This window comes from Sinohyriopsis cumingii, chromosome 2 (assembly GCF_028554795.1).
Source record: "Sinohyriopsis cumingii isolate HCF-2022 chromosome 2, ASM2855479v2, whole genome shotgun sequence".
NCBI lineage: Eukaryota > Metazoa > Mollusca > Bivalvia > Unionida > Unionidae > Sinohyriopsis > Sinohyriopsis cumingii.
In genome coordinates, this window is record NC_142962.1 from 45103294 (window position 1) to 45125914 (window position 22621).

Sequence of the window (22621 nt, forward strand, 5' to 3'; positions counted from 1 at the left end):
AGCTCACTTTCTTTCTTTGAAGAGCCAGAGGAAGAAATTAGCTATCTGCGGTATTGATGCCTAAAGAGGTAAAATATGTTAGGTTGCACACTACTGGGTGAAAATATGCCATTTGCCTTCATTTGCTTTATGACTGGAGGGCCGTCGTACCTGAGCAATTCTCTCCATGAATGGTTGTGAAAACTTTTAAGTCTGAGGGACTGTTTGACATGATCCAAACGTGCAGGTTTAGGAGTTCCAGACAAGGATGAAACAAATGTCATTGTGGTTGTTTGAGTAGATGAGGGAAGACCCAAATCTTCAGCTGGATTTCTGAAGCAAGATTGACGAGGTCATTGATCCACAACTTCTCCCATTGGTGACAGGCTGACTTCTTTGCTTTCTGTATCACTTTTGGAGGATAAGCATATCTGTTCAGGTTGTTCTGATCCAAGGATAGAACATCGTCTGTCCATGCTTTTTGATCTGTGATGGGAGAAACAACGATTGGGAGTTTAGTATTCCACTCTGTCGCAAATAGGTCCACAAATGGTTGGTCCCATCGGATACAGATCTGGTTTGAAAACTGAGGGATGAAGAGACCATTCCATCTGAATCAGTTGAATGTTTCGTGATGAGTCGGCTAGAACATTGGGGCATCCTGATATATTACGAACATGTGGATTTGTTGTTGACCACACCAGTTTAGAAAGTCCCGCACCATCATGCAAAGGTTTGGGGACATGGTTCCTCCATGTTGTTTGAAATAACTCACTACTGTAGAGTTGTCAGAATCAGGATTCCCTTGCCAGAGAGGTGCTCCTGCCACCAGTGAAAGGCTTTCGCAATGGCCATCATTTCCAGAAGATTGATGTGCAGAAGTATGGGGAGAACATGCACCCGATGGCATCCCAAAATGATGGTAGGAGGTAGGCTCCCAAGCCCTCCATGCTGGCATTAGTACAAACTGTAATCTCAGGCGGCAGTAAGTGCACGGGTATACTCGTCATAAGCCAATAAAGGTTGATCTAAAGCTGCAGATGGTGCCTCAGTTGTGCGCAGATGGTTAGAGGCTGTTCCAGAGGGCAAACTTTGGGTCTCCATTGAGACAAAAGCATTTGTAATGCATGCATAAAAGGCAATCTAGGACTAGGAGGTCTGCTGTTGCAAAGAATAAACCTTGGAGAAAAAGGAATTCCTGTGTTGATAGGGTGCTCCTTTAGTAAAGAAGCCGCCATGTTGCAAATTTTCAATCCCCGATCCTGAGGGAACTGAGCCACGTTTTCTCATGTGCTGAATTCCATACCTAGATGCACTAGGTCAGATTTATCCCCGTTTACAATAAAGCCCAGATTGGTAAGTGATGTGACAAGGGTTATCAGGGATGGTCCTGGCTTTTAAAAAGCTGTCGCCAAAAAAATCGCCAATCTCAATATTTTGTCGCCAATTTTCAAAAAGTGTCGCCAGAACAAGTAGTGTACATTTTTCCAAGTGTTAATTTAGTCTATTAATGTAACAGGCAATGAAAATTACAAAAGATGGGTTACTTAATTCTTTAATTACAACAAGCATTAACAAAATGTTACAAAGTGTTACATGAAGATCCGTCGCAATTTTAGGGCTGCCCACTTGTTGAATGCAGTTTCAAAGTCTAATTTTTCACATCTGTACATGCTGATTCTCATGAAATTCTCGAGAGATGAGATGCAGAGTTTATTTCTGATGTCAGTGAGGTTCATCTTACTGAATCCACGTTCACAGTCCACAGCACTGACAGGTGACACCAGTAGTCTATCAGCAGCCCCCCCCCCCCATGGCTAGCTTAACAAAGCTTGTAGTGAACTGCTTCCTAAATCCCAAGAATGATCACTGAATGCTGTATAAATTTTCTCGACAAACAAAATAGGATCTACATTCCCACGAATGAAACTTACACGAATCAACACCTGGCAATATTGGACCGTATATATAAGCATAAATTCACACCCAATTTAGAGATTCTTTCACTCTTGTATTTTGAGAAATAAATAATTATTATTGATTATGCAAAACTGGTTGTTGTTTTTGTTTTGTGCTATTTCTTGTTTCGGAGTTTAAGTCTCAGCAGCCGTAACACGGATTGATGGCAAAAGGAAAAGATCAATGAGTAAAATGCTGCACTGGCGACAGACATAATTGTGATTGAGATTTTTCCATTTGCTTTGTATTTATACACAGTAGTCGGTACTTCAAAGGTTATCGGTTTTCTATGAAGGTTCAGCAAAACTATTGTACTGGTATATGTAAAAAAAAACCAAAAAAAAAAACCAACAGAAGATTTAGCCATTCAATTAATTGCATCTGTTCTATTCGCGTCTTCAGAAGTCGGTCAGTTGTAGGTATAGTTCGGTAGCATGATTGACTGTATCACAGCATACTCAGCCCAGATGTCAGCATAAGCAGATTATGATGTAACAATGCACTGTAAAGATGGGGTTGTCAATACGAACAAAGGATTGTTTGTGTAACAGATTGATTCCAATGCATTGCTTAGTCAAGTTTGTGGCTTCCTTTCGTTCTCCCTTTTAATTTATCCAGTCCAAATCTATGATTGTATGTACAAATTAAATAACCAAAAAGTCTGTCGCCAAAAAAATCGCCAGATGGGATATTTTTGTCGCCAATAAGGAAAAACAATCGCAATTTGTGACATAGGCGAAGCCCAGGACGATCCCTGGGTTATCATGTCTTGATGTGAAATAGAACTCACCTGATATTTTTGAATGATTTGCCCAGGTAACTTGATGTTGCTGCTGTAGAAATGGTCTGGATATATGCCATGACTTGATTCATGAGACAAGTGAAAACCCAGGGGCTGACATTGAGACTGAAAGGTAGGGCCCTGAATTGGTATACCACATTCCTGTAGGTGAACCACAGGCACTTCCTGGAAGCCAGACGAATAGGGACATGGAAGTAAGCATCTTCTAAGTCCACATTGATGACATAGTCTCCAACTTGGATTGCATTCAGAATGTGATGTATTGTTTCCTTTGAGAACCAAGGAGCGTGAATGAAGTGATTGAGGGCGCCGAGATCAAAGATGGTGCGCTGAGTGCCGTTTGCCTTTGGAACAAAAACATGTCTGGAATAGAATCCTGGAGAGAGAGTGTTTAAACAAGTTCTACCGCCCATTTACAAAGGAGGTTGTCTATTTCCTACTGTAATGTGCTGGCTTTGAGTGGATTTGATGGGATGCTGGTGAATGACGGAACTCTGGACAGAGGTGGGGGAGTGTGAAACGTGATACATAGTCCATCATGAACCACTTGCCGAGTCCAGGTATCATTGTGTAAAATTTTGTCCCACTCTGCAGCGAAGAAAAGAAGTCTTCCTCCTACTGGGATGTCTGGAAAGGGCAGATTGAAAATGGCATCATGTTTTGTGGGGAGGAGGCTGCTGAGGTGAGAAACACTGAGTCGAACGAAAGGCTCCCCTCTCTATTTTATTATCTTTGGTTTGCAATGGCTGTGGCTTATGCTGAGTGCATCTCCAGTAGGACCATTTTCTGTAGGTTTGTGTCCTTTCAGAGGCTCTTGGATCCCTGTCCTGATTTCCCATATTATCCCAATAACAGCACTGTGGTGGCAGATGAGGGAAATTTGTTTCTTTGGTGGCCTGTTTACGAACCTCTTCAATCTGGCCATTAAACAAAAGGTTGGACAATAAAGAACGTGTGCACAGTCTAGCTTTATAGAGGTCCTTTAGGAAGGTGGAGGTTGCGAGTACAGAGTCCTGTTCAGCCAACTGATAAGTGGTAATGGCAGTGATGGCATTGGCCAAGGTGTATTGTGCCACTCTATTTAAAACACGAGCCATGTGTGATACCGACTCCCATGCTTGCCCTGTAGATATTGAAGTGGGAGGAAAATTGCCATGGAAACAAAGTCCAGTAGGGAGCCCATAGCAACGATGTTGCGCACTAAGGCCACTCTGTCCATACATATGGAGTGTGGTTTGGACATCCCCAAAGTGAGATGGAAGGCATTTCTGAGTAAAGAAAAGTCTGTTAATGCTGGGATCCTGCAAATGGTGGCAAAGACAGTTCAGAATGTAACTCTCCCTGTTTGTGGTATTAACTTGAAGGCAGGCTCCTTCTTTTTTGTCATAAGATCAACAGAAGCTGGGACTCTAGTCCAGTTTGGTGTTGGTTTAGTGGGAGGTGGGCAAAACTCCAGGGGTAAAAGGCGGAATACTTCCTCAACAGAGGCTCGGAAGCCTGAATCTTCATAGCATTCCTTGAGAACAAGCATCATGGTACTTTGGTGAGCCTGAAGAGTAGCGAGATCTGCCACCCATTATACTCTTAGTATGTCTCGAATTAGAAACTGCAACCTCCAGACAGTCACTAAGAATAGAGGCTCTTCTTGAGGCGGGCTGTCAGGAGACTGTAGAAGTCTGAGGAACTTAATGAGGCATCATGATGAAGGAAGTCCTGCAGAGGAAAAAGTGTTGGAGCAGTTCCTGGGTATGTTGACACAGATCTGGGATAAGACCTGTTGTATGAGTGAGCCTTAAAATGAGGATGTTGTTGCCACTCCTGATCATTTGAACAGGCCTAGGAAGGTCACAACGGAAACAGGCCATGTGTGGGAGGAGTATCATCCGATTTATGAAGATTGGACAGGTTACGGAATGCTTGACCCATGTAACCTGCCCGTATGTCTGAAGATAGAGAGGCAAGTAATGGCTGTTGGATAAGCTCTTTCCCTCGTTGCTCCAACTGAGAACTGCCCATAACAATAGGTCTGGAGGAGGTGACTTAAGTGCCGGGGCAGTTTCTGATCTTGTTGTTTAGCTCCCTTTAGCTAAAAGTGGTATCTGGGAGGGCTGGATTTGCAAGGTATTGGTAGTACTACTAAGTTATTATGATTCGGTATTTGAAGAAGAAATTCAATGATTCTTTCTAAATGCACCCTTTTTAAGCTTATAATTAAGGATGATTTCAAGTCTGAATTCAATAGATATTAGGAACAAAACTGATAATATAGCATACTTGACTCTTTATTATACTCCATCTAATCAAATTCAGCAAGCCATGGCTAATTAACATTCCTCTTATGCTTCAAGAATCATACTGTAATTTTCTTTTCTCTGCATGCTTTTCATCTTTCTTTTTCCTGCCCACCACCAAATTCATGTGAATGTCCAACATGACTACTGTTCAGACGATTATAAGTGACGCATCTCTTGATATATCTCTACCACTGTACACAAAAATTGCAACCAACAGAAATAATCACTTTGCACCAGTCCATTTTATCTAGTACCTTCACTTGAGTTCTGAATGAACTGCACAAAATTCAAAGTCGTTGGCAACTGGTTATTAAATTAAATAAACTTATACATTTAGGAAATGGAGTGTTTGTGGTGTATGGGATGCTTATGTACATCTAATTTATGTTAAATGACATCAAATGATTTAGTTTTAATACTTTATTAGTATGCATCTGTCTGACAGAGACTCATTACTAATGTAAATGCTTAGAAGCAAACAGCAATAGATGTTATTTCCATTGTTTATCTGCTCTCAGATTAGATAAATTCGAATAAAGTGATTTCGGTTGCACAGAGTAGAGCTCCATATAATTTGTCTGATGTGTCAAGTACCATTTCTTTTTAAAATTTAATGAGCAACCAGCAATTATCTATTAGCAATACACACATTTTGTATATACTTGTTATGATTCAAAACCCTAGGCTGAACACTTCTGACCTTTTGAAAGGGTATAGATAAGCACACACAGCTGTACCTATTTTGGGAGATCACACCTTCTTTCAAGAAAGTATGGTTTCCTAAGATAGGAGATTTCTCACTGGATGTCAATTCTCTACATAATTTTAACCTGTGCATTGAGTATCTGATGTATCAAGTGAGGTGGTCTCACATCAGAGGGCCTGTGTAGCTAAGTAGTCGAACACACTTGACTTTACAGATCACCTGAGTTCGAGTTTTGGCTTCACCAAATTGGGTATGTAAGAAAGCTTGTCAGTAACTTCCTGCGGGTCAGCAGTTCTTCCCAGGTTCTTCTTCCACCAAATATACTGGCTGCAATGTATAACCTATCACGTGCTGAAACATGGCATTTAACTAAACAAAACAAAACAAAACTCATTGGAAGCAATTTCAAAATTAATACAGCTTCAGGGAGTTTTTCAAGAAGTTTTCAAGGACTTCTTACAGTTCTGAAGTATTTTTTCTATACATAAACTGAACTTTCTCTGTAAATTACTTAGTTTATCACTATCCAAACAGGCAAAAAAGTAAAAGCAAGCACAGCTGTGATCTACAGCAATGGGATGCTACTCTGTTTGGTAATTACTAATTAAGTTTGGACAATATGTAAATAAGAAAGAGTTTGACCTTAAAAAATGTTTTTTTAATTTTCTCACCAATTCAAGTATATCTTGGTATAATTCATGAAGTTTTCAATAGATTCAATGACATTTCAGAGATAAAACCAACATTTTGAAATTCAAGGTGATTTCATGCAGATATAAAGTGATCTTGGCCTTTAAAATGTTCACCCATGTGACAGGGTATAAAAGATATAAAAATATGAAAGTAGAATATTCTTTTCCATGATCAAAAAGTTGTGGGACTATAATGAATTGATATAGAACAGTAATTTGGTTTTCTTTTATCTTAAATATATTGTTCATAAAATCCGATTCAGAAGCTATTATCCCCACATGTAAGAGTTCATCAGGTGGGATGCTGCAAGCTTTGAGTGAAAGCCAGAATGGATGGCATATCCGTAATTATGCAGTGGATTCATTTAATTCATACTGATTTACATGTACAATACAGTTGCCCTACTAGGGATGACATATCACAATATACAATTTATAGTCAATATAATGGATCCTTTACTGCTAAATATATTTATATCTACTTCCAACTGCACTGGTTAGAATGGACTTTGTGTGTATTCCTGGCTATATGACATAGAAAGATGTTGTTGTAATTGTATTGGGTTTGATGCCATACATGGCAGACAGTATAAATGGTGGAGGAAGAATCCAGGAAAACCAGGGAAAGAACCACTGACTCAACAGTAGCTACTGGCAGCTATCTCACACACCCATATTGGCTAAGCCCGAGACTCGAACCCACGTGGACAGAGGTGAGATGGTAATGAATAGAAAAGGCAGTCATTCAGACAACTCGGCCACCTGGGGCCTCTTGGAAAAAGGTTTGGGGCAATCAGCTAATTAAAAACTTAACCGATGTAAGTTAAGCAAGCTATATAGGTCACAGTGACTTTCTTTGATTGTAAAGGTGCAGTACTAACAGAGATGCATCAAGTTATCAGGTCTCTGGCATAAACAGCTCCCAACAAATAATCTTTAAACTTAAAATTGAAACAAAGTCACTGAAACAAGGAATACTGGATGGAAGATTGGCACCATTTTCAATTAGGACAAACTAGCTGCCATTAAAAGACTTCTGGTGGAAACCCCATGTTGACAGGACCATCCATTCCAAGAATTAGTGACAAGATTTCAGTATGTTCATTGTGGCAGCTAGATTTGAGGTCAAATCAGAACTATTTTCAATCAAGACAAAGCAGATCATATAATTAGTTTTGTGATGTAAACAACATGAATGACTTTCCATTCAGGTGAAACAGCAATAAAAAAGATTTTCAAGGTGATGCCAAGGTGGCCATGATGGATGTCAGATTGGTACTATTTTTTATTTATTAGGTACTAGACATTGTAAGCTATAAGATTCTCAAGATAGCCACTGTAGGAACATTAGATTTCTGATTGGTAACATTTTTATTCATGACCAATTATGACCAACTAGAAGCATCAAAAGATCTTCTGATGAAATCCCCATGCTGATATGACTTTCAATTTTGGAAGAACAACAAAATTTTCAAGATGGCTACATTTACACTCAATACTATACTTAATCCATAGATGATTGTTGTTGCTGTAGGGTTTAACGCCATTTTTCAGCACATGCTAGGCTATACATGGCGGCCAGTATTAATGGTGGAGGAAGAATCCGGGAAAACCTTGGAAAGAACCACCGACCCACGGGAAGCTACTGGCAAGCTTTCTCACATACCCACATTGGTCGAATCCGAGACTCGAACCCACACAGACATAAGTGAGATGGCAGTGATCCATAACGGACAGCGCTTTAGACCACTCGGCTACTTGGGGCCCCCCATAGATGATTGAAAAACATTAATATTTTTCTTGCATTCTAAGAGGCATCATACCCAGTGAAAGCATAAACTGTGTAAATAAAAACTGCCACGTAGCAGGGAAGGTAATGGGTAAAGGTTTATCCCCTCTACACTCTCTACCAGTTCAAGTGAATGTGAGACCCTAAACCACCTGTGCAACACATGACAGCATATCTAAGTCAACACACTTCTTTCTAAGCAGAGCCTAATTTACTAGTGTACCATATGACTACAGATACAACTCTGCAATCTTCATTCTTTCTATTGGTTCAATTAAATGGGCAGAGTTGTTTTTGTTGACGGTTTAATGCCATTTTTCAGTGCATGATAGGTTATATATAGCAGCCAGTATAGCTGATGGAGGAAAAACATGGGAAAACCCCATTAACAACCATGTACCTACAGGCAAGCTTTCTCACATACCCACACTGACCATGCTCAAGACTCTAACCCACATGGACAAAGGTGATACTGCAGTAATCAGTAAAGGTGAGTGCTTCAGACCACTTAGTCACCCATAACCCCTACCAGTGAACCATGTGGCAGCAGATCTGAGTCAACACACTTCATTCTTTCTACAGTTCAACTAAATGTATACAGCCTAATCTACCGGTACACCACAGGAATGCAGATAAGAGTCTACACTCTTTGTTCCTTCCATCAGTTAAAGTAAACAGTGCTGACCTACATCTACTAATGCCCCATAAGATAAAAGATCTGAGTCAACTACACTCTCCATTTTTTCTATCAGTTCAAGCCAACAGTACTGATCCCAATCCACTAGTGCCCAATAAGACAGCCCATCTTTGTCTACACCTTGAAGTGTTGTACACTATACACTGATCCCAATCCACTAGTGCCCAATAAAACAGCCCATCTTTGTCCACACCTTAAAGTGTTGTACACTATATACTGATCCCAATCCACTAGTGCCCAATACAACAGCCCATCTTTGTTTACACCTTAAAGTGTTGTACACATATACTGATATATATATGGTAGCAACTTACTGGTGCACTTCTTTTTGGACCTGAATTGGCAGGAGAATATGATGCTGGTTTCTGACTAGGTGGGGGTGGGGGTGGGGGGGACTCATCTCTGGTCTTGCTCTGCTGCGAGGAGTACAAATCCAGAACTTGATGGCAGATATCTAGGTAACAGAAAAAAAAAGTTTATTAGTCGCTAACAAAAAGCGACTACTCCATACAAAAGAAAATCAAAGTAGTTAAAATACTGCAGGCTGGGGAAAATCAATGTATGAGCAGATGACAATTATACGTTATGTGTTTAATGGCAAAATTTCTTTTTTGTAAACAATTCTTTAAGCTTGTGTCATTCAACAAGAACAAACTGTCCGTCTGATCATTCTGTGGAATATTAATGAAGGTCTTGTCCACTAACAAATTTGGTATTAGTACGTCAGCACATTGCTTGCATGATCTGGAGGACTTTGTGTACTATTAGTTATGCACAATGCATGCAAACCAATAAAGCTTTTTGTCAAGTGGACTAGGCCCTAATATGTATTCTTTTCAAACGTTAAAATGAATGGATCATTCTTGTTAACCTATACCACCATCTTGCCATATTGTCATAACCATAGGTAAAGAAAGTTCAGTTACAATACAGAAATGTTGTCAATTTAGCACAATTAAGGTTGACGAACTGCTCAACTAATGTCCACAGATTCCCTGTAATAGTTGCCAAAATAGGACCCTGTACCGAGTGCATTTTTATAAAAAACTAAGAGATACTGTGACACTTTGCATCTGCCTTTCTGGTAATTCATCTGTCTGTAAATACCATACCATATATAGTTGCTTAAAAGGCAGATCCAAGTGCAAACTGCATATACCCAGACCTATCATCACATCATGTGCCAGCAGATGTGTGTACATGCCATTCAGTAGAAGAAACAACACAGATCCAGATCTGCTGGCACATTACATTATGGATCTATGTTGTTTCCCACTGCACCTGACTGATAGGTTAAGTATAGACGGCGTATTCTCTAATCTCCCTCAACCAGAATTTCATACAGATTTTAGATTTTTGCCCAAAAATGGTCTCATAAAACAATGAAAGGTTTACTTGTAATATGAGATTGAGGTTTTTCCAAATCTTAGGAAAGCGACACTTCATCAACTGACAATTTGATGTGTTGCTTTTGTTCACTGTGCTACTGAGATGAAGGTAAATGTTCTGAAGCACTTTAAATTGCTTGCTCATTGCAAAAGATTATAGCTCCAGAAAATTATAGCTGGATTCTCTCTGTTCTAGACTAAAATAATTTTTTACAGAACATTCCATATAATACGAGGTTGGAATTGTGAGCTCAGACAATTTAATTTAGTTTCCTTGAAGGTAAGGAAGGCAATAGTGACAGCTAAGTATTAAAATACCTTGTACCCACTCCCCAATACATTGTGCTGTTTATCAATAATTCTCAAAGATAGTCTTATTCAGCTAGATTCTTGCACTCTTATTCAAATCCCTATTAGCTTATTTTCAGAACAAAACCTTTGGTATACTGAATATTCTCAGACTTGGTTTTGAAAGTCATTATTCTTTCACTGCAAGTCTGTTAAAATGCTTGACTGGTCTCTTACCAATGTGTTGTGCTTCAGTATACGAAAATAAGATTTGAAAGACGCCGCTTTCTGTCTTTAAATTTTCTGGACATGACTTTTGCAATTATTAAAGCAAAAATTACATTGAAAGCTTCAGATTGATTAAAAACCATTGCGTGAGGCGTATCTCAGTCAGCCAAGGAAAATCTCATTTAAGACTTTTTTAAATATTCCTCAACCAATCAGAACATTTGTATTGTTCATGTTAAAATCATACATTCCATCACATCAGAAATGGCTTTTTTCCCTCTCGACAAGAACATCAACCTGCTGCTTAGAAAAAGTAAAAGCAACAACAACTGATACATATGAGATCCACTTATTATGGTAACCATGCAGTGCTAGTACTTTGAGCATTTTGACTACCAGTGTATGTTAATCTTTATTTCAGACCAAAAATTCATACATTTTATAAAATTTAAACCATTTCAAACATAATTCTTTTTGTGGAAGGAATCTCTGATAATGGTAAAGTCAAAAGACATTTTGTCCAAATTCAACGAGTGTTCAAGTTATGGCTGATTTTTTTAAAAATTGTAATTACTTTTATAGGTTACCAGTTAAATTCAAGGACTTTTCAAGGCTGTGCAAACCATGATGAACTAAAATTATTTAAAATTGATTTGTAACACTGAAGCACATTTCTATAAGGACCAATACTAAATTTTACCATGATCAACATGCACTTTCCATTGATAGAGATAAGCAGAATTTGCCCTGTTATGTGACAAATGATTTTTCCTTGTATCTAAAAATGGATAAATATTCAACTGAATAAGTATATTGTTTGTGCTTATTTGTATTATAATTAGCAAGAAAATGTTTTATAAATATAATTACAATCTGTACTTTTGACAAAATGGTGATTCTTGATAATATCCTCTTCCTGAAATGATGGATATGCTCTGATGCTGTGAAAACAAAATATATTTAGCACATGTCCTCATTCCAAAGACTGAAGTTATGCTTCAATCTTCCTGTTTTGGTGAAACTATGATAATTATCTGGACTGGTTCAAAGAGTAGCATATTACCATGTATGTTCTCAAAAAAGCTTTAAACTGCACTATTCATATTTTCAAATGACTTCACATCATAACTGGGGGATGCAGAGCATGTTTACAAATGGAAACACTTTACAGGCAATTGCTTCATTATTTATTTTCAACAATCAAAGCCGCATAGTATGAATCCAAAGATTTAATTTTGGTAGTACCGGATATCTTAATTGGATCTGTCATGAATGGCATCCTTATGCAGTAAAGGGGTTGGTGTCAAAAGGCATCCTTATGCAGTAAAGGGGTTGGTGTCAAAAGGCATTTATGCATCAATGGGGTTGGTGTCAAAAGGCATCCTTATGCAGTAAAGGGGTTGGTGTTAAAAGGCATCCTTATGCAGCAAAGGGGTTGGTGTCAAAAAGCATCCTTATGTAGTAAAGGGGTTGGTGTGAAAAGGCATCCTTATGCAGCAAAGGGGTTGGTGTCAAAAGGCATCCTTATGCAGTAAAGAGGTTGGTGTCAAAAGGCATCCTTATGCAGTAAAGAGGTTGGTGTTTAAAGGAATCTTTATGTAGTAAAGAGATTGGTGTCAAAAGGCATCCTTATCACATTAACCCCTGGAGGTTTTTGTCGTTTTTGTCTGAAATTCGAGTATGAAATACATCTGAAAGCTATTTCTGAATACATCCTAAAACACCAACTTCCATGTGATCTTCCAATAACATACTGCCCAGTTGTGTTAGAAATATCGTTTTTCTTGGCTATTTGGCTCGCGCATGAGCAGAAAGGGTAAAAGTTGGAGTTGTTTTCTTTTCTTTTTGTTGCTAAACGGACCCATTATTTTCGCATCGAGACCACTCTTTATTCCAAAATGCCCATCTTATCCTACTTTTTGTGAAGGTTCAGCTGTCTGTTTGCAGTTCATACCGGTCTGCCTTAAATCTGAGACCAAAAAGTTTAAAATACTGACACAAAATCAGATTCCGACCACGGACGAATTTAGGGGAGAAAATGGAGTTAAAAAGATGAGGGTTTTCCCTCTGTATCTTGTAGTGCAACACGAAATTCCAGATTATTTGGTATCATTCTAGAGCTACATCTGTCTACATTTCTATAATACCACCCACTTTAGTGTATCATACACGACCTTGATGCTACAGAGCTCGGCAGTAGGCTAATACCTCCTGCCACGTAAACTCGTCACCAGGGGTTAATGTGTTAAGCATTAATGGGATTGGTGTCACAAGGCATTCTTATGGAGTGAAAGGATTGGTGTCAAAAGTTATCCTTATGCAATAAAGGGATTGGTGTCAAAAGGCATCATTATCCAATAATGGGGTTAGCGTCAAAATATGTCATAATGCAGCAACGGGGTTAGTGTCAAAATGTCTCATTATGCAGCAATGGGGTTAGCATCAAAATGTGTAATAGTCAGTAATGGGTTAAGCTTCAATGAAGCAGTTTCCTTCCCCTTTTATTCAGGGGATGCACTTGATTCTGGCATTAGAAGGTGCACTCTGAGATCCAAAGGATCCAGAGGGAGAGGAGGAAGAATGCACTTCTGTATTCCAATCAAAATACTATAAACAAAATTGGTCTCTTGAGTGGTAAAAAATTTCCATATTAGTTGCAAAAAATGCACTGGTCTTGGTCATAATAAAAATCATCCAACAACGAGAAAATATTACCCTATTACCAGGTTTGATTAAACCCTGATCATAAATACTCTAGTCTCTCAAGTGGTAAGAAGCTCAGTCAAACATACATACTTTTATCTCATCAACATGCACAAATTCTTGCCAAAAATAAAAAACCCACATCAAATCTCGATGACATAAGCACATATTCAAAATCAGATCACAAATATGGCCTCCCAAGTGGTACCAAGCTCAGTCAATCAGATTAGATGCAAGATTATCTTAATAATGTGTGTGATTTTCACTAATTATCAAAGTGGTCCAAGACCATGATCATAAAAGCATATCTTCCATGTCTGATTGAAATTGGATCTGATAAACAGCCTCCAGAGTAGTAACAAGCTAAGCCAATCAGATTCAAGATCACCTCATTAGTATGCATGGATCTCACTTATTGTCCAGCATATATACCATGTCTGATAAAAAGTGGAACAGAAATGTGGCCTTTTGAGTTGATGCAAGATCTCTTCTTATTGATAGAATGATGTCAGTCATTACTGAATTTATCTCAGTCATTACTGAATTTATCTCAGTCATTATTGAAATTATCTGAGATTTTGATCATACAGACTCATTATTCCAAGTAGGACTGAAAACAGATCAGAAATATAGACTCTGAAGTGATAACAAGCAACTGCAGACCTGCCAACACTGACAAGTCCATCTCAGTATGGCAGTTGATTTTTTTTTCTCTGTACAATTGACCAGTTTTCAGTAAGGTTTAACAAAATATCAATAACCGCTTTTGTAAAGCTGGAAAACATAATTAAAAGTTTGACGCATCGATGATATACATTATGTTCAATTGAACAGTTTGTAAAGTACGCGTAGACTTTATTTACTAGTACAGTTGCACAAACTCTAGTTACAAACCATATGCAGCTCAATGGCTTGTAGCTATCTCTCAACTTGACATAATTCTTGGAAATTCTTTTCCATTTTACATGACGGCAATCATATCTCCCGCCGCAAGACATACTCAAATTGGCACATGATGTCCAATAAACGTAATTGTGTCCTTTCCAGCTTTTATTCACAAGAATCTGAATACTTCTTTTTATTCTTCTGTATTGATTATTAACACTTTTCTAGAAGCTCATTTTCCCTTACGTCTTAAACATGCATTGCTTTCTGAATGCCATTTTTAAAAATTCCATAATCAACAGTTTGATCATGCAAATGCTTTGCATGAACAAATAGGTGCAGTTTAAAGCATCTGGGGTGCTGCTGTAAAGTTAGTCTGGTTCTCTGACTAATTTGACTAATTCTAGGATGAAACCTGGATCCAAATAAAACATGGATGAACCAATTATCCCGATTTTTCGGCAATCATATTTTTCTGTAGATTTGACTTTTATGCCATAAGTTCATATTTTAAGAGTCATCTTCATAAGACTTGTGGCAAAATCTTAAGAGTTGGCAGGCTTGCAACTGCTGATAGATGGACAATGCAAGACACGTGACAAATGCAAGATCATAGCATAAACTCATTTATGGCCAGATGAACTAAAAATGTGTATCGGCAAATGTCCCCATATATAATTCATTCTGCTCTAAGTATTACAAATTGTGATTTATTATAGACAAATTCAATACCTTCCATGAGCTCCACTGAAAGATCTTCAATGAAGGTTTCCCACCACTTTTGCTTGCTGCCTGGAATTCTGCCTGTCCAGTCTGTAACGTCAAGTTTGTTTAAGCGTGTTCCTAAATACATCATGGACACAGCGATAATCTCAGGCTCCCACTGCAGACTCAGCGTGGTACACAAACTGGAAAGTTTGTGAAAGTGCTTAGAACATGATACATAAATCAACGCCAACTGGAAGCGATTTAAACATATAGCTGTACCAGTTTTTTCTATGATTAAAATTTTTCAATTAACTTTAGCCTAATTATCCCAATTACTACTTTAAATACGATGCAGTTTGACTGCATTTATTTGTTTGGTATAATGGAGTTATCCATAGTTTATGTTCATATATCAAGTTTCCTAATGTTAACAGCACTTATGAACGAACTGATCTAAACATAAACAAAAGTGTACTACAGATCCTGGAACCTCACCTGCATCTGTTTGCTTATGTAACCTGGTGCTTCACCAGCATCTGTTTGCTTATGTAACCTGGTGCCTCACTTGCCTCTATTTGCTTATGAAACCTGGTGCCTTACCTGCTTCTGTTTGCTTATGTAACCTGGTGCCTCACCTGCCTCTCTTTGCTTATGAACTTGATGCTTCACCTGCATCTGTTTGCTTATGTAACCTGGTGCTTCACCAGCATCTGTTTGCTTATGTAACCTGGTGCCTCACTTGCCTCTATTTGCTTATGAAACCTGGTGCCTTACCTGCTTCTGCTTGCTTATGTAACCTGGTGTCTCATGTTCACATTTGCTTATGCAACCTGGTGCCATACCTACATCTGTTTGCTTATGTAACTTCCCCTCTTCCCATATCTGACTTGTAAAAAACCTTAACACAAAACTCAAAGGTTGATGCCACTGGAAAAGTGACATCTGTGCCACACCATGCTTACATAGTGGGAGACAAAAGTTGAAACTTGTTAATGACATAAGCAGTCTTCCATTTTCAAAGAGATATAAAACATAAATACCTTCTCAGGGTGCATTACATTTTGCTACAAAGAGATATAAAACAAAAATAACTTCTCAGGGTGCATTACATTTTTAATGTACTGTGATAAGCATTAAAGCTTGATATACCTGTCATTGATAAACGTCCAAGCCATCTGCACCAACTTCTGAACTTTCTCCTTGTCCGCTGAAATGAGACATGCAACTGACAAGACTTTACCAGGATATGTTTTGTTATTTATTGTTAGAAAAAGAATTATGTGCTTGTAAAACACACATCCTCACACTTCCCTGTTAAGACCTCCACAATGAAGTTTGAACTTCATGTGTAGGTTCCTGAGGGTAAGGACACCTGCTAGAGGCAAATGTCAGCTGGTATGTGCATTTGTCTTGTCATGCCCAGTAAGTGTGAATATGGTTAAAGATTCTGTTCTTAAACTCAGATGTTTTAAAGTGGAAATTCATCCCTACATGTAACAAAGAAAATTGGGGTGAGGGAAATTTGTCAGAGAAATAAATGTATGACCAGAAAATATAATTTTATAATAATATAATTTGCATAATTTTCATGCATGCAGTTGATTTCTTAGTGCAATTTTGTTACAAATAAGTGTGAATCCTGCAATCAAGTGTCTTAGAATAGGCTGAGTTAGAGCATGGAGATCATAATAAATTCAAGGTTATGACCCTGTTGCTAAGTCACTGTACATATACATTTGCCTTTTCATGCCAGTTTGTGGTTATAGGGTCATTAATCAAAAGACGCTGATTCTCAGACACGTGACATACTCTTCTGCACTTATCTGAAATGTAAAAAAGATGGCCCCTACTCCCGTAGACATAAATTTAAATTAATACGTTTTTCTCAATCTACACCCAAAGGACAATCATTTACTGGCCCACCCTAGATGGACTCTTAGCTTGAATGGGTAGATAGGTTAATATTGTTTTAACATTCTGAATTCCATTAATATGTATTATGATCATATCTATCATTTTAATGTTCTGTTGTACATGCCAGGTATTCTCTGATCCTCAGTTTTGCAACATACATAATAGCATTGGAATTTGCCACAAAGTTAAAATGATTTAACATGAATCGCCAGTCAGTCTCTTTATGCACTATGGAAATTATAAGGTCTATGTGTAGCTTTAGTACTGGCTCAATATAAGCATGAAAAAACTACCCCAAAATATATAAAAACGGTGGGTTTTTTATATAAATAAAACCTCCATAAGTCCAACATGACTAAATACATGACCAATTATGACTGGACACAAATTATGAAAACCTGAAAGAATGGAAAAAAATCTCCATCTGCAAGAAATGGTATATGAAAGACCTATACATATACATACATATATACATATACATACATATATATATATATATATATATATATATATATATATATATATATATATATATATATATATGTATATATATATTATTTACTGATTAACATCAGAATCCTATCAAGATACAAACAAACTGTGTCACTGTCAGAATACTTCAAGTAAGAAAACTATGTACTACCGATGCCAGGTTTTGAATTTTCAAAACTATTGTAATTTCATTATTGATGTACTATATTTTATATCAAACCAAAGACCATTTACAATGAACTATTGAGGGGTGTTCTAGTAAAATATACATGGGACCCAGGGAAGGCACTTTTAATGTAGAATAACCATCCATAGATGAAATTTAGAATTTATTAACTCTTTGGGTAATCCGAGTACCCTAGAATATATTTTTTTTAAAGTGCTTTCCCTGGGTACCATGTGTTTAAACGGAATAGCCCTGACCCTACATATCAATTTTCATTCATGTAATTATTTCATTTATTCGTTTATTTCTGTACTATTTGTTTGTTTCAATCATGATTTGATGAAACAATTTGGTGACCTCTAAATCTGACCACTGTCACTGAACAGCATAACATCTCCATTTTTTTGTTTGCATCAAATTTAGGTTTTCTAATACTTTTATTACCTGTACAATAACATTTGCATTCTGAATTTAAAGATATCAAAGAATTTAAGTAATATCATACATTTAACATATAACAGTCTTGTTTTAAGTCTCCAGAAAACTGAAGGAATTCCTTCAAGATTAAAAATATTCTCAGTTGCACAATGTTGAAATAAATAGTTGCTTTTATATCTTTCCCATTGGATCTAACTCTCACTGAAAAATCACATTATTATCATAATTATTTTAAGCAACACAAAGTAGTAAACTTTCATTTCAGGACATGTGAGAATTAACTGTAACTGGGACATGAACCCTGCCTGACTGATCTTTATTGCTGGGCTGGCTGGTTTCCTGGTATTTTCCACTAGCAACAGCAGTGTTTGGTCTTTATTTTCAGCTTTGTACCCACACTTTTTCCCCCTCAATATCAGAAACATTTGCTTCCAATTTTTTTTATTCCTGTCATGTGCACACAAACTGTTTGTAATTGCCTCAATTTATTTATAGAACTGTACCATTTCCCATCCTGAGGTTTAGGATAAAAGAGCTATTGTGAAAGGCATAGTCAACACTATAATTAGCATCAAGCACTAAAACACTGTCACATTTGTCCTCACTTGGTTCCCATTTCTCAGCATAATATAGCCAATAATGTGTTCAAAATGCCGACAAACCGACAAAAGCTATAAAACTCTTAACTGCTAAACAGCCATAGTTCTTGAAAATCTGTAACTGTATCAATTTGTGGTGTGATTTCAGAATGTGATTTATGTAACCATAGCTTCTGATTATGTATTGCTGATAGGTCACAGCTACAGGTGTCTGAATTTATTAACTGTACTGATACTATCAATATACACATTAATGATACATTTGTTGTATCAAGAGCAAAAATCATGATACAAAGAAAAGAAATTAATGACTTTCAGCAATAAATGTATGAAAAATGTAATGAAAATTAATTCTAACTTGAAAATAAAAATACATAAACCAATCACACGGGTCTCTTAAAATCAATGTTTCATTGTATGCAGTATGCAAATAGTTCACAGTGCAGGAAAATAATGAATTATACAACAGATGTGCACCATTTGCACACATCAATGAAAAATGGAAATAAAATTCCTGCATGTGCCTGTGCTTATGAACCCATTTACCTAGCTCCTAGTGACTGTGTTTACCTAGTTCCAAGTGATTTATTTACCCAGCTCAAAGTATAATTTCATTTAGCAAATTATTGCTCTGAATCTGTGACTCTGGTGAAAAAAATTCATTGGTTGCATTTTCTACCACGAGACTGGAAATTACTCACACCTCGCTTTACCCATTAAATGATGTATACCTTTGATGCCTTTAGCAAACTTCAATAAATATGAATAGGGGTGTTCCACCTGTAAATCAAACTTTATGGTCTGCAACAAAATTCGTTCTAAAGTCATCACCTCCTCCTGCAAAATAAAGAATACTAGTAAATTACTCATTTAGTGAAAAAAGTATTCTGGATAAAAAAATGTTAGATGGAAATAACAAATTAAAAACTGTCTCTGAACCTGCCATATACTGTGTGTAACACATGATCAAAGGCAAAAAGGTCAAACCCAGATGTCCAGCTGCATAATGTTCTGGCAGGTCTGGGTGTGCTATCATTACTGATCATCTGAATCCACTACCTTGCATTAGTTAGTTAATTTTGCCATCCATCTGCATTTCAATGGTTCCATTGTTCAGGTGCTGTGTACAAATAAAGACAGTACTGTTTTGCCTGAGTGCAAACTTAAGTGGATAATTTCATGGGTTTCAAATTTCAATTAGGAACCAAACAACAACTGGTTAAACAAAGCCTGACTGATCTTGAGCTTTTTTTGTCTAAATGAAACATTTGAAAATAAAAAAAATTGCTCATGCTACAGAATCAATTCAGTGTCTTAAAAAGTGGCATGGAAAAAATTACCTTGGGGTCATCACCAAAAGTGGCAAAATGGGCAGGTGTCAGGAGCTGTTGGGATATCTTGATTATGTCTTTGCATTTCTTTGGTGTCTCCTCAACTTTGCCTGCCAGAAACAAACAGCATGCAGCTGTCACCTAGGAAACAAGGATGACAGGATCTATACTCTTTTACGGTTACATTGTGCTTTGGAAAATAAAAGGATTTAAAAGCTGTTCAATTTTATATACATGGCTTCAATACAGTACAACATTAAATGAATTTTGTAGCTAACAATTATATGACTAGATGACAGATTTGCAGTGCTTAGTGATTTTGATTTTAAAAAGTTTGGCCTATGATAACTAAACAGCTATGAGTATGAATAGACATGTTTTTTTTAAAACGTTCATGTTAATGATATACTTCTACAAACAGGTCAACTTAACGGTAATGCATTTAAAAAATATTAAGTTAATTTTAACTACAGCACTCTCTCACTATAAAGCCCATAATTATAACACAATTCCTGTTACAAGGCAGGCATTGTTATGGATCCCACTTGATTCATCACTAGCAAAATTATGGGGACCAAGTATTGTACTTCATTATAAGCAGGTCTCACTGGACGATGGTATACCCTACAGCTCCCAAGGACAATTTTCTAATGAGCAAGTACTGTATTATATACTTCATTATAAGCTGGTCTCAGACCCCTCTCTATGCACTGCTGGAGAAGAGAGTTGATGACCACTTATTGATTGTCCTGGTCTGCATTTGCTCTGCCATGATGCCTCAATATGAAAAACCAGAGAAAGTTAGTCGAGATTTAAGCATTCAAAGGGATGATGCTGGTGTCTTTGCACCAATCCCTTAACTCGTCCACTTCCTCCAACATGCCTTCAAAGGGCCTTCATGCTCATTATATGAAATTATCCAAAAATAATACTCGTGGATGCTAAAAAGGCCCTTGCTTACAAAGTGAAGAAGCCCAGAGTGGCCGAGTGGTCTAAAGCACTCTCCGTTACGGATCACTGCCATCTCACCTCTGTCTGTGTGGGTACAAGTCTAGGATCTGGCAAATGTTGGTATGTGAGAAAGCTTGCCAGTAGCTTCTCGTGGGTCGGTGGTTCTTTCCGGGGTTTTCATGGGTTCTTCCTCCACCATTAATACTGGCCGCCATGCATAGCCTATCGTGTGCTGAAAAATGGTGTTAAACCCCACAACAACAACCTACAAGGTGAGCCTGATATGAATGGTGTGCATGCTCACTCATGTTCCCATTTTGCACTTCACACACACACACACTGCCTTATTCCAGCTTTGATATTTAAGATCCATCAATGTTGGAAGTTTTATTTTTTCTCTCCCAAATATGAAAATATTGAATAAAACATGAAAAAATTCTATGTTTTTCTTTTGTTGATAACATTCTGTGATATTGATGAATCTAGTGGGAAATAAGGACTTTGGATAAAAAACTCACTGCAACACATTTGTTGAATTTGGACTGTATTTTGCTTGATTGCCATCACTGACCTTAAATTTCTTGCATTTAGAGCATCTTGTCACCACTATATTTTGGAAAGACAATAAACAACAAAAATTTCAACAAGTGAATAACATCACTTATAATAACACATGAAAAAATTCAGTGAGTATTTGCAGTACAAATTACAGCTTGCATGTATGGTACTGATGCTGTATGACTAACCAAGTCAACTTAGAAAAATATGAAAAACTATCCACTTAAATCACAAATACAGTTAACAGTCCTTTGTGCAAAACTTCAAAAACAATATTATACCACACTTACTGATCGATGGATTGAAATAAAAATGATCTTGAAAGATTTGAAGAGTCACTGTATGACAATGGTGATAATACCACAGTGAAAAGTTTAAAATGATAAACAGCTGATTTGTAGATAGTTACCAAGCAATGACATGGGCAGGCAATAGATAAGAGTTTCTCCCCTTTGTGCTATGAAGGTGGGGAAAGACCTAATTAGAGTCTTCCTGGGATTGCTGTATTTGAGAGGTAGCAGAGCTTATTTCCATATATTATAATTAGGAAAAACATTCATCGGAAAGCTAAATCACTTTCTATACCTCAAACAGTGTATTAAACTAACTTATTTATGTGCTATCACGAAGGTTTTTTTTTTTATTTTTAAAATATCAATTTTACAAGGCAATACACAGAAAGAAAGCATGTACTGCATTATAGTGAGGTTGCCTTATTTGTGTGTGATTTGGATTTTTAATGTGGCTTTAACAATGTTTCAGTCATATTGATATGATGTCTGCAGTGTAACAGTTTACAGTGATGTTTAGCACTGGGGCAACATTCTGCAGACATGTAGCATGATGTCCCACCCAGTCACATTATCCTGACACCTGGCTGACCAGTCCTAACACTAACCTCTTAATGCTGAGCACCAAGGGAGGCAGCTGTTAGTACCATTTTTGTAAGTCTTTGGTTTGACTCTGCCAGGGATCGAACATACGACCTCCCGCATCCGAGGCGGTTGCACTAACCACTAGGCCATCGGAGCAGTGAGGTTGCCTTATAAAGAAA

The 22621-nt window shown here is 37.4% G+C and overlaps 1 protein-coding gene across 1 annotated transcript in view; it reads right to left on the bottom strand.

Annotated features, from left to right (window-relative positions):
• LOC149804753 (uncharacterized) overlaps nucleotides 1–22621 on the bottom strand; it is a 32045-nt gene that overhangs the window by 3725 nt on the left and 5699 nt on the right. The window contains exons 4-8 of the mRNA XM_089943956.1: nucleotides 20068–20199; nucleotides 19459–19564; nucleotides 16268–16325; nucleotides 15143–15318; nucleotides 9233–9372 (exon numbers count right to left, since the gene is read on the bottom strand). Coding sequence (XP_089800082.1) covers nucleotides 9233–9372; nucleotides 15143–15318; nucleotides 16268–16325; nucleotides 19459–19564; nucleotides 20068–20199 — 612 coding nt within the window. The remainder of the gene's footprint in view (nucleotides 1–9232; nucleotides 9373–15142; nucleotides 15319–16267; nucleotides 16326–19458; nucleotides 19565–20067; nucleotides 20200–22621) is intronic.